The sequence below is a fragment of the Spermophilus citellus genome (assembly GCF_964194105.1).
Source record: "Spermophilus citellus genome assembly, chromosome: 13".
NCBI classification, from domain to species: Eukaryota; Metazoa; Chordata; class Mammalia; order Rodentia; family Sciuridae; genus Spermophilus; species Spermophilus citellus.
Window position 1 is genome coordinate 61,939,041 of NC_138193.1, and position 18,814 is coordinate 61,957,854.

Here is an 18,814-nt window from a genome sequence, read left to right on the forward strand (position 1 = left end):
CAGACTGGTCTTGAATGTGCAGTCCTCCTGCCTCAGCTTCCTGAGTAGCTGGGATTACACACATGCACCACTGTATCTTGCTTCTCCTTCTAAATTTTATTCACTAATTAAAGCTACTTGGCAGTAGATCCCCCACACAGCAGTTAATAATGTGGAGATCTATTGATCTATTTCTCTTATTTCTTCTACATATATTATGGGAATTTTCCTATTAGGGAAGATTTGTTTCTTCCCATTTAAAAAAAATTTTATTTAAAAAATATTTTTATTTTTATGTGGTGCTGAGGATTGAACCCAGTGCCTTACACATGCGAAGCAAGTGCTCTACCACTGAGCTACAGCCACAGCCCCCTCTTCTCCCATTTATTTAATTTATACTAGTGTAGATTCAAGGATATTTGTTCTTTGAGTTACAATCCAGCAATACATGGTTGTTTACTTTGTGGTTCAAATTATCATTGTTGTTGATGTTATTATTTTGGTACCAGGGATCGAACCCATGGGTGCTTAACTACTGAGACACATCCCCAACCCTTTTTATGTTTTATTTTGAGACGGTCTCCCCTAAATTGTTTACGGCCTCACTACGTTGTTCAGGTTGGCTTCAAACTTTTAATCCTCCTGCCTCATTCTCCCGGGCTGCTGGGATTATAGGCATGTGCCACCATACCTGGTTGTGGCTCAAAATTATTTTGGCTTATTCATTGAGCGAATTTTCAGGTTGGTTCCTGTGTGCTTTATTGTGGGGGGAGGGTATAGTTAAGATTGAACACAAGGGCACTTTACCTTTGAGGTACATTCCTAACCTTTTTTTGGTGTGTGTGTGGGGGGGTACTGGCAGTTGAATTCAGGGGCACTCAACCACTGAGCCACATTCCCAGCCCTTTTTTGTATTTTATTTAGAGATAGGGTCTCACAGAGTTGCTTAGCACCTTGCTTTTGCTTAGGCTGGCTTTGAACTCTCCTGTCTCAGCCTCCATAGCCACCCTTTTTAGTTTTTATTTTGAGACAAGGTCTCACTAAATTGCTGAGGTTGGCCTTGAACTTGGTGATCCTCATGCCTCAGGCTCCCAAGTCTCTGCTGCTGTTACAGGCATGTGTCACTGGACCTCGCTTACTAGGTTTGTATATTTTCTATGACAGTTTTACTGTTGTTTTGTAAATTATAGTTACAGAAATGTCTAGAAACTCAAATATCTCTAATAAAAATACTGTTTTTAAAACTTTAATATTAACTGAAAAAAGTGACTTAAAGGTTTTTACTCTTTTCTTTCTTTCCTCCTTCCTTTCGCTTTCCCTTTTTGTATTACTGGGGATCATACCTGGGGCCTCCTGCATACTAGGCGAGCACTGTACCACTGCAGTACATTCCTAGCCCTTTTAAAAAATTTTATTTTGCGATACTGTCTAAGTTGCCCAGGCAGGCCTTGAATTTACAATCCACTTGCTTTATAGCCTCCTAGGTCGCTGGGGTTATAGGCATGCACCATTGCTTAAGACTAAAATCTAAGTTTTAGAAGCTTTGTTACTTGTAACAATTAGGAAGTATTCATGTTTTTTCCAGCCTTATGGTTGCTCTGAAAGTAGAGAATTTGATCTTTATGGTACCATACCTTAGACATCATCTGTGGCCTAATGCAGTCCTTTTATTGCCTTGGGGTTCAGTACAGATGACTCAGGTTGTTTATTCAAATAATCTAAAATTGAAAGGATTTTAATTATTTAGTTCATACTATGATTCATTCTGTTCTTGTTTTAATTTTTGTAGCATTAGGGATTGAATGCAGGGCCCTCACAAGTACTAGGCAAGCACTGTAACACTGAGCTACAACCCTAGTCGTGCTTCTGATTTACTAAGCTTTTTTTTTGTTTGTTTTAATTTATTTTTTAGTTTTAGGTGGGCACAATATCTTTATTACTAAGCTTTTAATATCCTTTTGTATGTCTATTTTGCTACTGCTAGAACTTTGTTTTTAATTCTTCAGTTATAATTAGGAACAATAAGCATATCATAATTTGGTAAAACCAAATTGATATTTAAAATAATGCATTATTACTCTAAACCTAGGTAACATTCTGTGAATATTCACAGATAACCAGTTCTAAAAGTTTTACATTTTATGTAAATAATGCTAATATAACCTAATTTAAATTTTGTGACTTTTGTTTTTCACCTTTAAGTAGATACTAGCTTTTAAAACTAAAATGAGAAACTAAAGTTTTCTCATTTTTGACACAAATGAGAAAATTGAAAACCATATATACTTTGTCAGTAAAAAAGAATTTGTAAATTCTTGATCTGTTGTCCTTTTGAATGTTTCTTAAACTTTTTTTAAATTGTTGATGGACCTTTATTTATATGTGGCCTTGAGAATCGACCTCAGTGCTTCACATATGTAGGCAAGTGCTCTACCACTGAGCTAAGACCCCTGCTCTTTTTTAATTTGCTGAGAACATATGGAAGTTGTCTGAGTTGGTAATGATTTATGAAAGATTTCTTTGGAGTCTTAATCTATTGTTGTGTTCAGGTCCCAGGAGGAATTCTTGGGGGCTGGTTTTTGAGTTAGACCTGGCAATAATAGAGGACATAGGCAGAGTCTAGCTTTCAGTGTTTTTGAAGGATATTTGAATACAAGCTTAGAATGTTAGTAAAGTTCTGAGCTTGAATAAATCACCTTTGGTTTTATCACATTTCTAACATAAAATGTTTATAATATTGTCTTTCAGAAATGATCTGTTTTTTGAGGGAAAATTCCAGGTGGGATGCTGGGAAAGGATCATAAAATCCCTTTCATTGGAGGAATGTCATGAAGCAATGATTTGGTTTTGGAATTTGAAGGAAACCCTAATACATTCATTGGTTGGAACAATAGACATTTAACTTTCTCTTCTAATTCTGTAGAGGAACTGGAATTTGTTTGGGCTCTTCAGGAATGTGTATCACATATATTTCCTATCATTTTTTCCTTGGAAGAGGAAGTTCAGGGGTCTCAGTGACATGGGTTTTATTGACTATCTTCCTTTTATGTAATTCTGTCATGTTTAGTAAGAGTTGCTTTTGGTTCTAGTTTTGGCTTCTTTTAAGCCACCCATGGGTTTTTCAGGAGCTATAGTCCTCACAGTGAGCTGTTAATATTATCCATGTGTTGTTGTTTTTAAATTTTTTTTTTAAAGAAATTTTTTTTTAAAGAGAGACAGAGAGAGAGAGAATTTTAATGTTCATTTTTTAGTTTTCGGCAGACACAACATCTTTGTTTGTATGTGGTGCTGAGGATCGAACCCAGGCCGCATGCATGCCAGGCGAGCACGCTACCGCTTGAGCCACATTCCCAGCCCATATATTTTTTTTTAATTTTTAAAAACCATGTTCTTATCATTATGGAAATTACAATGCAATATACTTTTTATTAATGTGATTTTTTTTTTCTTTTTGCAGTGATTATTTATTCAAGTTACTTCTGATTGGCGACTCCGGGGTTGGAAAGTCTTGCCTCCTTCTTAGGTTTGCAGTAAGTTGAATTTAAAATGCTTTATAATAATACAGTTAATGCTGTATTTTCTATGTAGACAAAAAGGTTTTTATTCTGAGTAAATTTATTTCTTCCAGAATTAATACACATTTAAAACTACAGTTGTACATCCCTAGTGGTATACTGGGATTGTTAAATAAATGTTGCCCTTTAAAGAAATACACCAAAGTGTGGTTATAAAATCAGAGTGTCTGGTATTTTGGTAGAAGTCACACAGTGGTTCATTCTAATAGGTGTTAAGGGGAAATAGTTGGCTTGTGTTGAAATTGACATGAAAAGAAACCTTCAAGTTAAATTTTAATAGAACAAAGAGAAAAAGTAGGGCCTAGTAGAAACTTTGTTGGATAATGGCATGGTGTTCTGTATGCAGAAACTCACAGAAATATGACTTTTGGCATAATACAATCCACAGTCTCCTTAATTTTTAATGATTAAAACTACCTTTAAATTTAGCATGTTTCCCTTCTCACTGTATAGATCTTTGGTTCTTAAAATATGGACTAAAGACTGCTAGGGGTTATCAAGACCCTCTCAGGGTCTTTGTAGTAGTATTCTAATGTTAGATTTGTTTTTTATGGTGCTGGGGATCAAACTCAGGGCCTCCTGCATGCTAGGCAATCTCTTTTATCACTGAACCGTAAGTAAATATTTAATTAGGAACTATACCAACAAAAAACATTTACCTTTTTCACTGTGCTGATATTTGCTGTGATGGTGCAAAAGCATTGGTGGCTAAAACTGCTGCTGGCATCTTGGGTACACATTAAAGTAGTGTTAAAAACCAAACTGTACTCACAGTCATGATATTCTTCACCTTTGTGCACTGATATGCTCCCCCACCCTGAAAAGCCATTTTCATCTAAGAATGTCCTTAACAAAAATAGTAAAAATTATTAATTTTTTCAAAAAATTTGATTCTTAAAGACCTGTGTGAAGAAATAGGAAGTACACATAACGCACTTCACTGCATACTAGGGTGTGTTGGTTGTCTCAGAAAAGTATTAGAGTAGTTGATTTGAATTGAATTAGCTTTTTTTTTGTTGTTGTTGGGTTTTTCCCTCTAAACATTAAAGAACCAGTTGACAGATAAACTGTAGTTACGCAGAATTGGGTAGCTGGGCAGACATTTTTTCAAATGGAGTGAGATTGTCTTTTCTTCATTTGGGAGTATTGGGCATTGAATCCAGGGGTGCTTGACTACTGAGCTATATTTTTTGAGACAGGGTTTCACTGAGATGCTCAGACTGACCTCAAATTTGAGATATTCCTGCCTGAGCCTGCTGAGTCTCTGGGATTACAGGTGTACACCACTGTACTCGGTTTTAGACGTTTTCTTATATACTCTACTACTGAGCTACATTCTCAACCCTTTTAATTTTTATTTTAAGACAGGGTCTTGCTGGGTTGTCCAAGCTGACCTCAAACTTATGATCCTCCTTCCTCAGCCTCCTGAGTTGCTAGAATATAAGCATGATATACCACCTTACCTGGCTTCACAAAATACTTTTTTTTCCTTCCCCCACTTAAAAGTGTTTTCATTCTGAGTAAAATGTTATGACTTTAGAGAAACAGGTGCAATTTTAAAAGTTTAACATTGGGTTAAAAAATTGACAAATAATGTGTTCACACGAAAACTGGTGTACATAAATTCGTAGTAGTATTATTCACAATAAGCAAAAAGTGGAAACAACCCAGATATCTAAGAGTGGTTAAACAAAATGTGTTGTATTCATACAATGGAATGCTATTCATCCATAAAAATGAAGTACTGATATATATTACGATATGGACTAAGCTTGAAAACATGCTAAGTAAAAGAAACTAGACACAAAACACCATATATTATGTGATTCCATTTATATGAAATGTCCATAATGTCCAAGTCTACAGAGACAAAGTAGAAATAGGGAGGGGCTGTGGGGCTGTTAATGAGTATAGGGTTCCTTTTGGGGTCATAAAATATTATGAAATTAAATACTGGTGACAATTATGCAAACTTGTTTATATACTAAAGTCCAGTTGTATACTTTAGAAGGGTGAGTTTTTTGCGCCTTACATATCAATTTAAAGAATCATAATAGTTCAGTGGTAGAGAGCTTGCCTAGTACAATGTGTTCAATCTCTAGTGCAGCCAAAAGAAACCCCACCATAACTATGGTGCACACTAGTAATTCAGCTACTTAGCAGACTAAGGCAGGAGGATCTGAATTTCTTGGCCAACCTGGGCAACTTCGCAAGACCTTGTCTTAAAAAATGAAAAGGTTGAGGATGTGGCTCAGTAGTAGACCACCTCTGGGTACAGTCCCCAGTGCTGGGGGAAAAATCATAACTAGCAAATACAGTTGATTTGTTTAAAAAAAAATCCAGGAGGGAGTGAAGTGTAATCATACTTTGTGATGAATAAATTGGGTGGGTGGGGAGCAAGAGTTTTGCTGGATAGCAATTAGAGAAAGTATTTATATTGGGCATGCATCTGTGGTCCCAGCATTTGGGAGGCTGAGGTGGGGGGATCATTTGAGCTCAAGAGACTAGTGTGGGCAATGTTGCAAGATCCTATTTCAGAAATGTAGGTAGGTGGATGTATGGATGGAATAAATAGAAAAATCATTTACAATCACACTTATAAAATATTTTTATTTATGATATGTGTAAGGAATTGGTAAAAAGGTATTTGGGAACAAAATGATTTGCTATTGAAAAAATTTTAAGGACAAAAGAAACTACTGTTAACTAGTCAACACTTTGTATTCAGAACATGAAGTGAGTACTAGAGCAGGGTAGAGGGCTCTTGTCAACATTTTATAAACTTTATTAACTTCAGAGTTAGGAATGAAGCTCCATGGTAGAGTGCTTGCCTAGCATGTGTGAGGTTTATCTCTAGCACCACAAAAAACAAAAACAGAATAAACTTTGACTATAGGTAAAAGTAAACATTTAAAAATTTACTGAACAATGTTCATTATTAACTTTTTTCCCACTGCAGGATGACACATATACAGAAAGCTACATCAGCACAATTGGTGTGGATTTCAAAATAAGAACTATAGAGTTAGATGGGAAAACAATCAAGCTTCAAATAGTAAGTGGCTTTCAGTTGGAAATTCCTTTGGGAAAATTTTTGGTAAATTTAGAATGTACTATTTTATACATGTATATTTAATATGCTAACAAAATTGAACAGAAAAGTATTTTAAGTCATGCATTTATGATAAGTGTGGTACAATAATTGTTTATACTTATAATTTCCTAGGATTAGTTTTCTCATTGACATTTTTCTCTCCCTTCTTTTCCTTTCTTCCTCCCTCCTTGTTTGTTCAGACCTTTGTGCTGGGGACTGAACTCGGGGCCTCTCAATACTGACAAAATTGGATTCAAAATATCTTAAGAATCATGCACCTGTGATAGGATGGTAGAATAATTGTTTAGACTAAAAATAATTTCCAAGGATTAGGATTTTTATAAGGCAGAGAATTTCACATTTTAAGTCAAACTTGGTCTTAGTCTCACTTTCTTTTCATTGATGGAGAGCTAAGTTTACTTTGTCTCTGGTGAAAGTGTTACTGAGCATTTTCTGTATGACTTTGTAAGAGTGCTGTGGAACATTAAAAGAAACCTAGGAGAGGCACTTCATAGGTAGTTTTGTTGAAAAGAAGTATTTATTTAGGGGCTGGGGATATGGCTCAAGTAGTAGCGTGCTCGCCTGGCAAGCAGGAGGCATTGAGTTCAATCCTCAGCACCACATAAAAATAAAATAAAGATATATAAATAAATAAATAAAATTATTAAAAAAAGAAGTATTTATTTAGTTCTGTTGTACTTTTTTAGATAGTATGCACCAATTTTATAGAAACATAAAATTTGGTTGGAAGGAAACTGAGACTAAAATGACCATGAAATTAACATGGTCATTTTATTCTAAGAAAATGGATGCTGAGAGATTTAATGATTGGCTAAAGTTACTGGCAGAACCAAGTGACCTATATCTCTGTCTTCAGTATGTTGTGTTCCCAGGTTATCCTAACCCCCATATCAATCCCCAACCTCCAATTAAATGCAGGCAGTTATAAGTTTACTTGCATTTCTTTAATATGGATCTTGGTGCTACCATTGTGGTCATATATGTGAACTTAAAAAAATAAATGCCAGTATCTTTTATAGTTGACTATTAGTAGTATGAGATAAACTAGAAAACCAGTAACTTCTTTTCTTGGAGCTGATGTCACAGTGAACTGGAAGCAGTCTTGAATTTTGAATAAGAGTTTATATTTATTGTCTTGGTTCTGGTAGTTATGTTAGTTGTGGGTTTAACTTATTTCCCTTGATAATTCAGTTTCCTCTCTAAAATGAGTCTGATGAGTTGGGCACTGTGGCACATACTTTTAATCCTGGAGATGACTCCTGAGAGAGAAGGATCACAAGTTCAAGATTCAAGATTTTAGTAACTTAGTGAGACCCTGTCTTAAAAAGCCGGGAGGTGGAGGCTGGGAATGTAGCTCATTAGTAGAGCAGCCCTGAGTTCAATATGCAGTACCTCTAAAAAAAAAAAAAAAAAAATAGGTATCATCAGACTTTTTTTTATCAATTTATAAGATAGCTGTGATAATCAAATGTAGTAGCTCTGTAGGTGCGTATGAGAGATGTGAATGCCTGTTTTGAACTTTTGTGTACTATTTAGATGTTACTGATGCATGTTCAGATAAATGGATGTTTGGTAGGATTTTTATTATTTTATTTATTTTTATTATTATTTTTGTATTGAGGAAAGGAAGGTACATAGGAAAAGATCTGTTGATTTTGGTACAAGTGAATGCAAAGTGGCACATATCTGTAGTCCCAGATACTGATACTGATACTCTAAGGATATAGTTATCAGAAATAGCTTTTGAAATGTTTTGAACCAATGAACAGGTTATCTTCCATATTGATTTTTCACATTATAGCTAGAGTATGAGCTTTATATGTGCCATTGTAGAGAATACTGCAAAAAGACCTGCTTAAGCCTATAAGCTAAGGATTATTATGAGTGTGATGATATCATCATAAAATTTGAGTGTATGTTTGTGAAACATTCACATTTTGTTTAGGTGACAGTGGCTGGAAAGGATTTTTTTTTTTTTTTTTTTTGTGGTGCTGGGGATTGAACCCAGGGTCTTGTGCATAGGAGGCAAGCACTATACCAACTGAGCTATATATCCCAAGCCTGGAAAGGATCTTATAGGTCACTCATTCTGCCTTTCATTTTCATTAGGAATTTCCTTCCCATATCTGGTACTACATTTTTTTGTTTTGTTTTTAAATTTTTGGGAAATTCATCATTTTTCAAAGCATCTACTCCTATTTATAACCTAATTTTTAATTCTATTGAGCTAAAGCCAGTTTCCTTTATCTTACTTCTCTGTCTTTTGAAGCTACCTGAATCAGACTGATTCCTGTCTGCTGGTGCAGGCTGCCATGTAGATTGAGCTTATTGAACAACCTTTCTGTCTCTAAAGCTGGTCAGCCATTCCTTGTTGGAGCATATGTTTTTAAAACCTGTAACTCAAGATTACAAAGTTTTCTTTCTGGCCTTTAGGGGCTCATGTCCCTCCTCATCATTAATCCTCTGGAGGAGATAAAAAAGAAAGTTAGTTTACTTTTGCTGTCCAATAGCCATATTACCCTAGTAATGCATATCTTAAAATTTTGGTTTGCTTGTTTTTAGTTAAAAAAAAAAAAATAGAGCTGGGTGTGGTGGCACATGTCTGTAGTCCCAGCAGCTGGGGAGGCTGAGGCAGGAGATTTCAAGTTCAAAGCCAGCTTCAGCATCAGTGAGGTGCTAAGCAGCTCAGTGGGACCGTATCTCTAAATAAAATACAAAATAGAGTTAGGGATGTCGCTTAGTGGTTGAGTACCCTTAAGTTCAGTCCCCAGTACCAAAAAAGAAAAAGGTTTTATCTTGTATTTCTGTGACTAGTGCTTTTAAAGTCTGCATGCAGAATTTTACTTTTAACTCTGTTACATTTCATCTTGCTTGGCTTCATTTATCTTTCCAGGTATTCTTCTAGGTCTTTCACACTCTTGATTCTGTTGACTTATATTTTAATTATGTTTTCATTTCAGCTTTTCTTATTCAATTGTGACATCTGGGTCTTTAGTGAAATTAGTGATTTTTTTTTTTTTAGCTGGGCATGGGTAGTACACACCTGTAATCCCAGAGACTCCTAAGGCAGGAAGATAACAAGTTCCAGGTCAGTCTCAGTAATTAGGTGAGGCTGTAAACAACTTATTATTTTTTTTTAAATTTTTATTTTTCAGTTTTTTTGGTGGACACATCATCTTTATTTTATTTTTATGTGGTGTTGAGGATCGAACCCAGCGCCTCGCGCATGCCAGGCAAGCGCATTAACTTGAGCCACATCCCCAGCCTGTAAACAACTTATTGAGACCCTGACTCAATAAAAAATAAGGTTTGGGGATGTTGCTTAGTTAGTGATATAAAGTGCCTCTGGGTTCAACACCCCCCTCCCCAACCCTCCCTAAAGAAACATTTTACAAAACATTGGGTAGGATAGGATAGGTGTGGAGTCTAGTCATAGAAAGGCCTCTTTCTGTAATTGTTCATTCATTCATGGAACATAACATGGAAACGCCTACATTTATACCAGGCATTGGATAGTTGAAGTTACAGAGAAAAACAGCCATAAGATCATGTTTCAGTGAAGAGAAAAAACAGTTACCCTGTGATAATGAGAGGGTACTATTAGTGCTGTTGGTGTACTAAGTCAGGAAGATCTTCAGGGTAGCAAAGAGTCATCAGAAATGGTACTCTTTAGATGCCATTTCTTATTTTAGTTAGCTATGATTCCTTGTTAACTTTTAGTCAGAAAACTTTCTTTTCTTATACTGTCTTGTGAAAGGAGTCTTTGGGCATGGAAGGGAAAGAAATATTAATATTTTACTGAATAGCTTCTATAGTCAGGCACCTTGCCATGCATTTAAAAAACATTAGTTAAACTTCAGCAGTTACATGAGATGAGTGGCATCTTTGATTTACAGCTGAAGAAACTGGTAAATGATTCTTTGGTGTTAACAGGAACCATGAAATTGGATTTGATTTTTTGTAGTCAGGTTGGCTTGACTTCAGAGGTCATGCTTCTCCAGTGTTATTCTTAAAAACTTTGAGGCTCCTTACTGATAACAATAGCTCAAATTAGTCTTCTGAGCTCTCAGACTTAGTAATTTGGATAGAAAAAGAAATGAAGCCTCCTGTTTTTGGTTTTAGATAATGACTGTTAATCTTTTCGATTATTTGCTTCATTATATGCATTTTTTTTTTCTTCTGAGGATTGAGTATATTAAAATAAATTACAAGCCAGGTGTGGTCACCACCTTATATGCCTGTGAAAATTTCAGGAAAATTTCAGGTACAAGACTGGTCTCAGAGAGGCTGGGGATGTGGCTCACGTGGTAGTGCACTCGCCTGGCATGTGTGCAGCCCGGGTTTGATCCTCAGCACCACATACAAACAAAGATGTTGTGTCTGCCGAAAACTAAAAAATAAATATTAAAAAATTCTCTCTCTCTCTCTCTCTAAAAAAAAAAAAAAAAAAAAGGACTGGTCTCAGCAACTTAGTGAGACCCTATTTTCAAATAAAAAAAAAAAATCATAAAAATGGCTTGGGGTAACCGGGCACGGTGGCACATGCCTGTAATCCCAATGGCTTGGGAGGCTGAGACAGGAGGATTGCACATTCAAAGCCAGCCTCAGCAAAAGTGAGGCACTAAGCAACTCAGTGAGACCCTTTCTCTAAATAAAATACAAAATAGGGCTGGGGATGTGGCTCAGTGGTTGAGTGCCCCTGAGTTCAATCCCTGGTATTTAAAAAAAAAAAACAACACTCTTCGGATATAGCTTAGTGGTAGGTGTCCCCGGGCTCTATACCCAGTACCACGCCCTGCCCCCCAAATTTATAGACATTGTGATTTTTTTCTTTGCTCCAGAATGCAACTGTCTTTTACTTTATTACTATTTTTTAAAATCACATTTAACAAAGTTAACACTTATGTGTTAATATCCAGCTGGTCTTCAAATTTTACCAGAATTACAGGGGTCTTTTTATGTCCTCAAGATCAAACCCTGGGGTTTTGTGGCATGTTAGAATACAGAGCTACTTCCCCAGCCCTATCAGTAACTTATGGTAGAGTAACAATTCTAATTATATACTCTTGGGTACTGACGATTGAACCCATGGGCACTATACTACTGAGCTACATTGCTAGCCTTTATTTTTTATTTTGAGATAGGGTTTCACTAAAATTGCTGAGGCTGACTTTGAACTTGTGATTCTCCTGCCTTAGTATCCTAAACTGCTGGGATTACAGGCATGGGCCATGGTGCCTGGTTAATTATTCACTTTTTAAAGAGGAGGCCATTGTTTAGGAGCAAACAAAATGCCCAGCATCCTGTTACAAACAGGTCCTTTTTTTCCCCTCCTTTTTTCTAGACATGCACAAATTTTTATTTTGGAAAGCACCAACACATTCAAAGGAGAATGTAGGCTATCTCTAGAAGGAGAAACAGCAACCCCTTGGTCATGGATGTTGATGTTTATAGAGAGACAGTAATGGGGGCTGATTAGAACCAGGGTATAGTTTACACAATTTTGTGCTTGTTTCCCTGAGCTTGCATAAAAACCAAGACTTTGTAAATTTAAAAATTGAGTTTTCTTCTTGGTATTTTTCAAAAATAGTTTTTTTTTTTTTTTTTTTTAAATTCACAGTATTAATGTTATAAGTGTCTTTGATACATTACTTTTCTAGGATTAAGATAGTATCTGGCTGCAGTGGTTAAAATGCTATTTTGGGGCTGGGGATGTGGCTCAAGCGGTAGTGCGCTCGCCTGGCATGCGTGCGGCCTGGGTTCGATCCTCAGCACCACATACAAACAAAGATGTTGTGTCCGCCGAACACTAAAAAATAAATATTAAAATTCTCTCTCTGTCTCCCTCTCTCCCTCTTTTTAAAAAAAAAAAATGCTATTTTGATGAGTAGTTACCTGAAGTAGATCCTTCTTTTTTTCTATGATGATAAAACATGCTAGCCATTGACTCTGCCTCATGAGGGTGTATTTCTGTTCATGGGGCTTTGGGCCCCTTTCCTAACCAAGTCAACCTGTGTGCCTAGCATAGTGTTAAGCGCTATATAGAATATGAATAGCATAACATGGTTTGTGCTCACGAAGAGCTTATAATTTTGATAGCATTACCACGGGATAAATTGCAGGCATTACTTTCTTTTCTGGACATGTGAATATTAAGGACTGTTGTTTCCATATCACAACTAGATTGTTTTCCCTTCTGAACCTTCCCCAACTCTGTTTTAATGGAACTGTTTGGTTTCTTGATTGTTTTGCAATAGTGGGACACAGCAGGCCAAGAAAGATTTCGAACAATCACCTCCAGTTATTACAGAGGAGCCCATGGCATCATAGTTGTGTATGATGTGACAGATCAGGTAAGTTCCAAGAGAAGATGGTGTTATAGTGACAGAGCATGAAGTTACTATTTGACTAATGTCAGATTCTTTTATTTTAATATAAGACATCAATATTATTTTTATGGCAGAAGATTTTTCTCACTTTGGCACAGTGGTGCATGCTTGTTAATCCCAGCACTTTAGTGAGGGCCTAAGCAACTTTGGAAGTCCTGTCTCAAAAAATAAAAGGCTGGAGATGTGGCTCAGTGGCTAAGTACTTCTGGGTTCAATCCCTGATACTTAAAAAGGCCACAACTCTCTTCAGATAAAACTGAATCATGGACTGGGATGTAGCTCAGTGGTAGAGCTCTTGTCTAGCATGCTCAAGGTCCTGGTTTGATTCCTAGTACTGCCCTCTCTCAATGAATCATTTAGATATTTATTTCCTTTTAGTAAAGAGACAATTTAGTAATTATTTTTACATTTGCTTTCAAGAGACTCTGGCAGTCATTAACAACTAAATAAATGATCTAAGGTGAGAATTGTAGGGAATTATGTCTTGTATGGTTTCTTGTATTGCAATCTTCATTTTATATATTAACAACAATACCTGGGGCTGGGGTTGGGACTCAGTGGCAAGTGCTTGCCTCGCACATGTGAGGCACTGGTTTGATCCTCAGCACCACATAAAAATAAATAAAATAAAGATATCGTGTCTGTCTACAAAAAGAATATTTAAAAAACAAAGAAACAAGAATATACCTGGTGATTAGACTCTTCCTATCAGAATTGCCAAAAGTGAGATGTGTTGGTTATGGTTCAGAATTTGAATGGAATATGGATTTTAGTAGAGTGAATGTCTGAAAGAAGTCTGGAAGATGTGGGGAGAATGTGGTCCACGGGCCATTAAGTTTTCTTTTGATCAGAAATTTAGCAGATTTCAGGATCACTTTTTTTCCCCCTATGAGAAAGAATAAAAACCCAATAAAATTGGGTTTTTATTTGTGGCAGGCTCTTGTGCGTGCCAGGCAAGCATTCCACTACTGAGCTAGTTAACATTCCCAGCCCTGCAATTCATTTTTCTTGTAGCAAATGCTAAATCTTAAAATCTCATCTCAGCTGTGAATTAAGGAGATATCTTACACTTAGACTCAGATTCAGTGCCATTAGAAGCATAGAGAAAAACTGTTATGTGGCACAGCACCCTCCTGCAGTCCCAGATACTAGGAGGGGTTAAAGTGGGAGGTCAATAATTTGGGGACAGCCTGAGCAACATAGCAAGATCCTATCTCCAGAAAAGCTGGGGAAGAGTGCTAAGTTTGAAAGTCTCTTCAAATTACTGAGATGTTAAAAAAAAAAAAATGTATATTTTTTTTGCTGGAGATCAAACCCAGGACCTCATGTTAGGCAAGCCCTCTATCACTGAACTACAGTCCCAGCCCAAATAACGTTTTTTGGGGTACTGGGAATTGAACTCGGGGGCACCACACCACTGAGCTTCATACCCAGTAGTTTTTATTTGGGTATTGAACTCAGGGCCCTCTTTTGTATTTTATTTAGAGACAGAGTCTGAGTTGCATAGCCTCTCAACAGTTGAGGCTGGCTTTGAACTTGCGATCTTCTTGTCTCAGCCTCCCAACTGTTGGGATTATAGGTGTGCGCCACTGCACTGGCCCAAATAGCATCTTTTGATGCATCTGGGAGTAATACTTAACACTTATTCATAAATCAAAACTTTATTGAATTTCAAAAACTATTCTTTATAGTACATTCGATTTGCACATCTCAAAAACAATTTGGGTTTGCTAGTTTAAATGTAGAGCTGTATTTTCCTCTATTAATATTTTTATATTTAAGCCTGTCCAGAATTGTATGTATGATCATTCTTAAAAATATCTGTCTTTTTAGGAGTCCTTCAATAATGTTAAACAGTGGCTGCAGGAAATAGATCGTTACGCTAGTGAAAATGTCAACAAGTTGTTGGTAGGGAACAAATGTGATCTGACCACGAAGAAAGTAGTAGACTACACAACAGCAAAGGTATGTTTAAAGTTTGATTTTCAAATTGAATTTGAAGTTGTTGAATTTTAATTATGAATGGATATGAAGTCACATGATGGCCATACAACCAACCACCTTAATACTTAAAAATGTGTACTAGGATACTGACAACAATTGTACATGTAGTGTCTTTGGATCCAGTGAAATTTTAGACTTTCCTCACTCCCATTTTATATGGCAGAAGTGGACTAAGTGAAAAAGGTTTTTCAGTGTTCATTGTGTCTTATTTCTCTTAGGAATTTGCTGATTCCCTTGGAATCCCATTTTTGGAAACCAGTGCTAAGAACGCAACGAATGTAGAACAGTCTTTCATGACGATGGCAGCTGAGATTAAAAAGCGAATGGGCCCTGGAGCAACAGCTGGTGGCGCAGAGAAGTCCAATGTTAAAATTCAGAGCACTCCAGTCAAGCAGTCAGGTGGAGGTTGCTGCTAAAATTTGCCTCCGTCCTTTTCTCACAGCAATGAATTTGCAATCTGAACCCAAGTGAAAAAACAAAATTGCCTGAATTGTACTGTATGTAGCTGCACTACAACAGATTCTTACCGTCTCCACAAAGGTCAGAGATTGTAAATGGTCAATACTGACTTTTTTTTTATTCCCTTGACTCAAGACAGCTAACTTCATTTTCAGAACTGTTTTAAACCTTTGTGTGCTGGTTTATAAAATAATGTGTGTAATCCTTGTTGCTTTCCTGATACCAGACTGTTTCCCGTGGTTGGTTAGAATATATTTTGTTTTGATGTTTATATTGGCATGTTTAGATGTCGGGTTTAGTCTTCTGAAGATGAAGTTCAGCCATTTTGTATCAAACAGCACAACCAGTGTCTGTCACTTTCCATGCATAAAGTTTAGTGAGATGTTCTATGTAAGATCTGATTTGCTAGTTCTTCCTTGTAGAGTTATAAATGGAAAGATTACACTATCTGATTAATAGTTTCTTCATACTCTGCATATAATTTGTGGCTGCAGAATATTGTAATTTGTTGCACACTATGTAACAAAACAACTGAAGATATGTTTAATAAATATTGTACTTATTGGAAGTAATATCAAACTGTATGGTGATAAGTATTGTTTTAATTCTTATGGTTAAAGGGAAATAGAGCCTTGCATTATACTGAAAACAGACATTTGTGTGTGCAACCAGGGCATTGTAGACCTACCTGTAGCGCAGCATCCAGTTATTTGCTTTCTAGATTATAGACCTGATAAATGACCTAGGGCAGCTTCTGTGCTGTGTAGGGATTTAATCAATTTTAGTGGTTCAAGAAGCTCAAATTGTATGGAAAACAAGTTTAGAATGTATGCTGTCTAGCCCCACCATCTCTGATGCTTCTCTAAAATCATTTGAAATGGCTCCACTGATCAAGAGTTTGTTAATTCATCTGTGGTAGCAGTGAAGAGCGGCACACCCTTCATAATTGGCAAATGATCAGATAATGTGTGCTGAAGTTTCTTCCATGCTCTGAGTCAGATGTCAACTATTTTGTCCTTCACAATTGTATAACTCATGTTGGAGAGTTTAAGCATTAAAGGAGAAAGCAGGAAACTTGAGTGCCCTAATTTTAGAAATTATATCCCTAAAAATTAACTGAAAACATAAATGCTGGGTGGGAATTATAAATGAGAAAAATATATTTATTTCAGTGAAATTTTGCATGTGTCAAAATTTTGTTAAATAGGACCTTCAAGATTCTAGGGTTTGTTTTTATTTTTATTGTGGAAAACAAGTCTTTTGCTGACACTACCATTTTAAGGTGACAGAAGTCAAGGACTGTTTCTTTAGGTTGAAGCAACAGACAAAACATTCTTCACATATGGGCTTGGGATGTGGCTGATGGCAACACATTTTATTGTGGGGTCTTTAATGAGAAAACTTAAGTTAAAAAACAAGCCAAAAATTATAGTTTTTTTTTTAATTTTTATTTTTCACTAAACAGGCAATTGAAATACATGGTACAAAAATAAGTGGTAAGATTATTGTAAAAATGAAATGGACAGAATAAATATTCAATTTAATTTTCCATCTATGAGAATTTCACAATAAAATCATAGTTTACTTTGTATTATAGACGTGCTTGTTGGATCTATTCATCCTTACATAAGGCAACTGACAAATTCCTGAAGTCACCAATAGTTATTTGGGTGAATATATTGTTTTTAATGCTTTAAAAAAAAGTTTCTTTTGCCTTATCAATACAGTATAAAGTTCAGAAAATATTTTCTAAAATAGCTAAATGATACAAAACTGATACTAGACAATGTGATGCCATGCACTTTAGTTTCATACAGCAAAAGATGTTTAAATGGTCAGCTTATTCTTGGTGAGTTAGCAGAAAAACATTACATGAATTTACTTTAATATGTAAGCATATCTACAGACTTAGTTTGGGAGAACTGTAGTGTTCTTCCCCCCATGGCAGTCAAAAATTGGGACTACAACATATTTCAGCATGCTGCACTCTTTGCTTTTATGTATATACCAATAATTATGGTTTTGAGAAAAACAAATTCCCATTTCTAACCCTACTTCAAGTACAAACATTTCAAGGTTACTATGGGCCTGTTCACAAATACAGGGAATTATCACTTGCTATGTTTTAAATATAACTGGCTGCCATAAATTAGCTTAGGTAATGAAGAGTGTTCCGAGCTGTGGCACACTCTGGGAAGTCATTACAGAGTAATAGTGATTATGGTCTGAGCAGTTAACTCGCTGTCTGCTGAATAGGAAGAAATCTTCTTCATCATGTACATTATCTTTCCACTGTATCTCACATAAACCCTTCATGCTCATGTTTAAGTTTTAGAACAGCCCTGTATTGTAACAGTCTCTCATTTATTAGCACTTCACCCTGGATGCACAACAAAATCCCAATCCACCCTTTAGTTTTGCAACTGCACTGTGGATTCAAATTCCATTCATCATTAAGGGATGGCTACTTGAATCTAACCTGGCCAGCATCTTCCTAGGTTGAAACAATTTCTTTTTGAGTTGTAAAGGGAGGTCTCAAACTGAAGGTAAAATTAACAGTTATATTGATAGTCCTCAGTGGCTAGAGCCAGGTTCAGAAAGCACCTTATTTCACAACTTATTTCAAAGAGGATGAACAAATCTATCACTTAAAACTAAGGCACCATTTTCTTGGGAAGTAGGAATTTTCAGATTCTGTTATTTTGGAATATCCTGTCAGCTGAAGCTGATGAATGCCACAATATGAATTCAATTGATATACTGGCCAGTTTGTTTTTATAAGGTTATCCCAACTTTTTAATGCTAATACAGACTGATTTAAGTGGGTGGGTTTAATTCATTAACAGCAACATACTCAGTGAAAGGCATGTTCCACTTTATAGCTACATTAACAAATGTAAATATGTCAGTGTATTTAAAAGTAGAGTCCACTGGGCATACCCACCTTTTTAAGAACTTATTTTTTGTGAAGCTACTATTGAATAGTTAGTGTTTTTAAAAGTAGTTTTTTAGTTGTAGATGGACACAGTACCTTTGTTTAATTTTATGTGGTGCTGAGGATTGAACCCAGTGCTTCACAGGTGCAAGGTGAGTGCTCTACCACTGAGCCACAACCCCAGCCCTGAATCGTTAATTTTGAATGGTTCACTTTTCATTATTAGAACTTCCAGCTATTTTCCAGTGACTGTAAAGTCTGAGAAATGTAGAGGCAGAAAAGTCACATTGAATAGGATCCTATTAATGTTGTTTCTTTGATATTCTTTCAATGTCAAAATAGAAACTTTTTAAGTGCC

The 18,814-nt window shown here is 36.1% G+C and overlaps 1 protein-coding gene across 1 annotated transcript in view; it reads left to right on the forward strand.

The window, feature by feature from the left end:
* Positions 1 to 17,117, forward strand: part of RAB1A (RAB1A, member RAS oncogene family) — a 32,062-nt gene extending 14,945 nt beyond the window's left edge. The window contains exons 2-6 of the mRNA XM_081263913.1: positions 3,437 to 3,509; positions 6,514 to 6,609; positions 12,927 to 13,022; positions 14,892 to 15,023; positions 15,281 to 17,117. Of these exons, the coding sequence (XP_081120039.1) occupies positions 3,437 to 3,509; positions 6,514 to 6,609; positions 12,927 to 13,022; positions 14,892 to 15,023; positions 15,281 to 15,478 (595 nt within the window). The 3' untranslated portion in view covers positions 15,479 to 17,117. The remainder of the gene's footprint in view (positions 1 to 3,436; positions 3,510 to 6,513; positions 6,610 to 12,926; positions 13,023 to 14,891; positions 15,024 to 15,280) is intronic.
* The last annotated feature ends 1,697 nt before the right edge of the window (positions 17,118 to 18,814 follow it).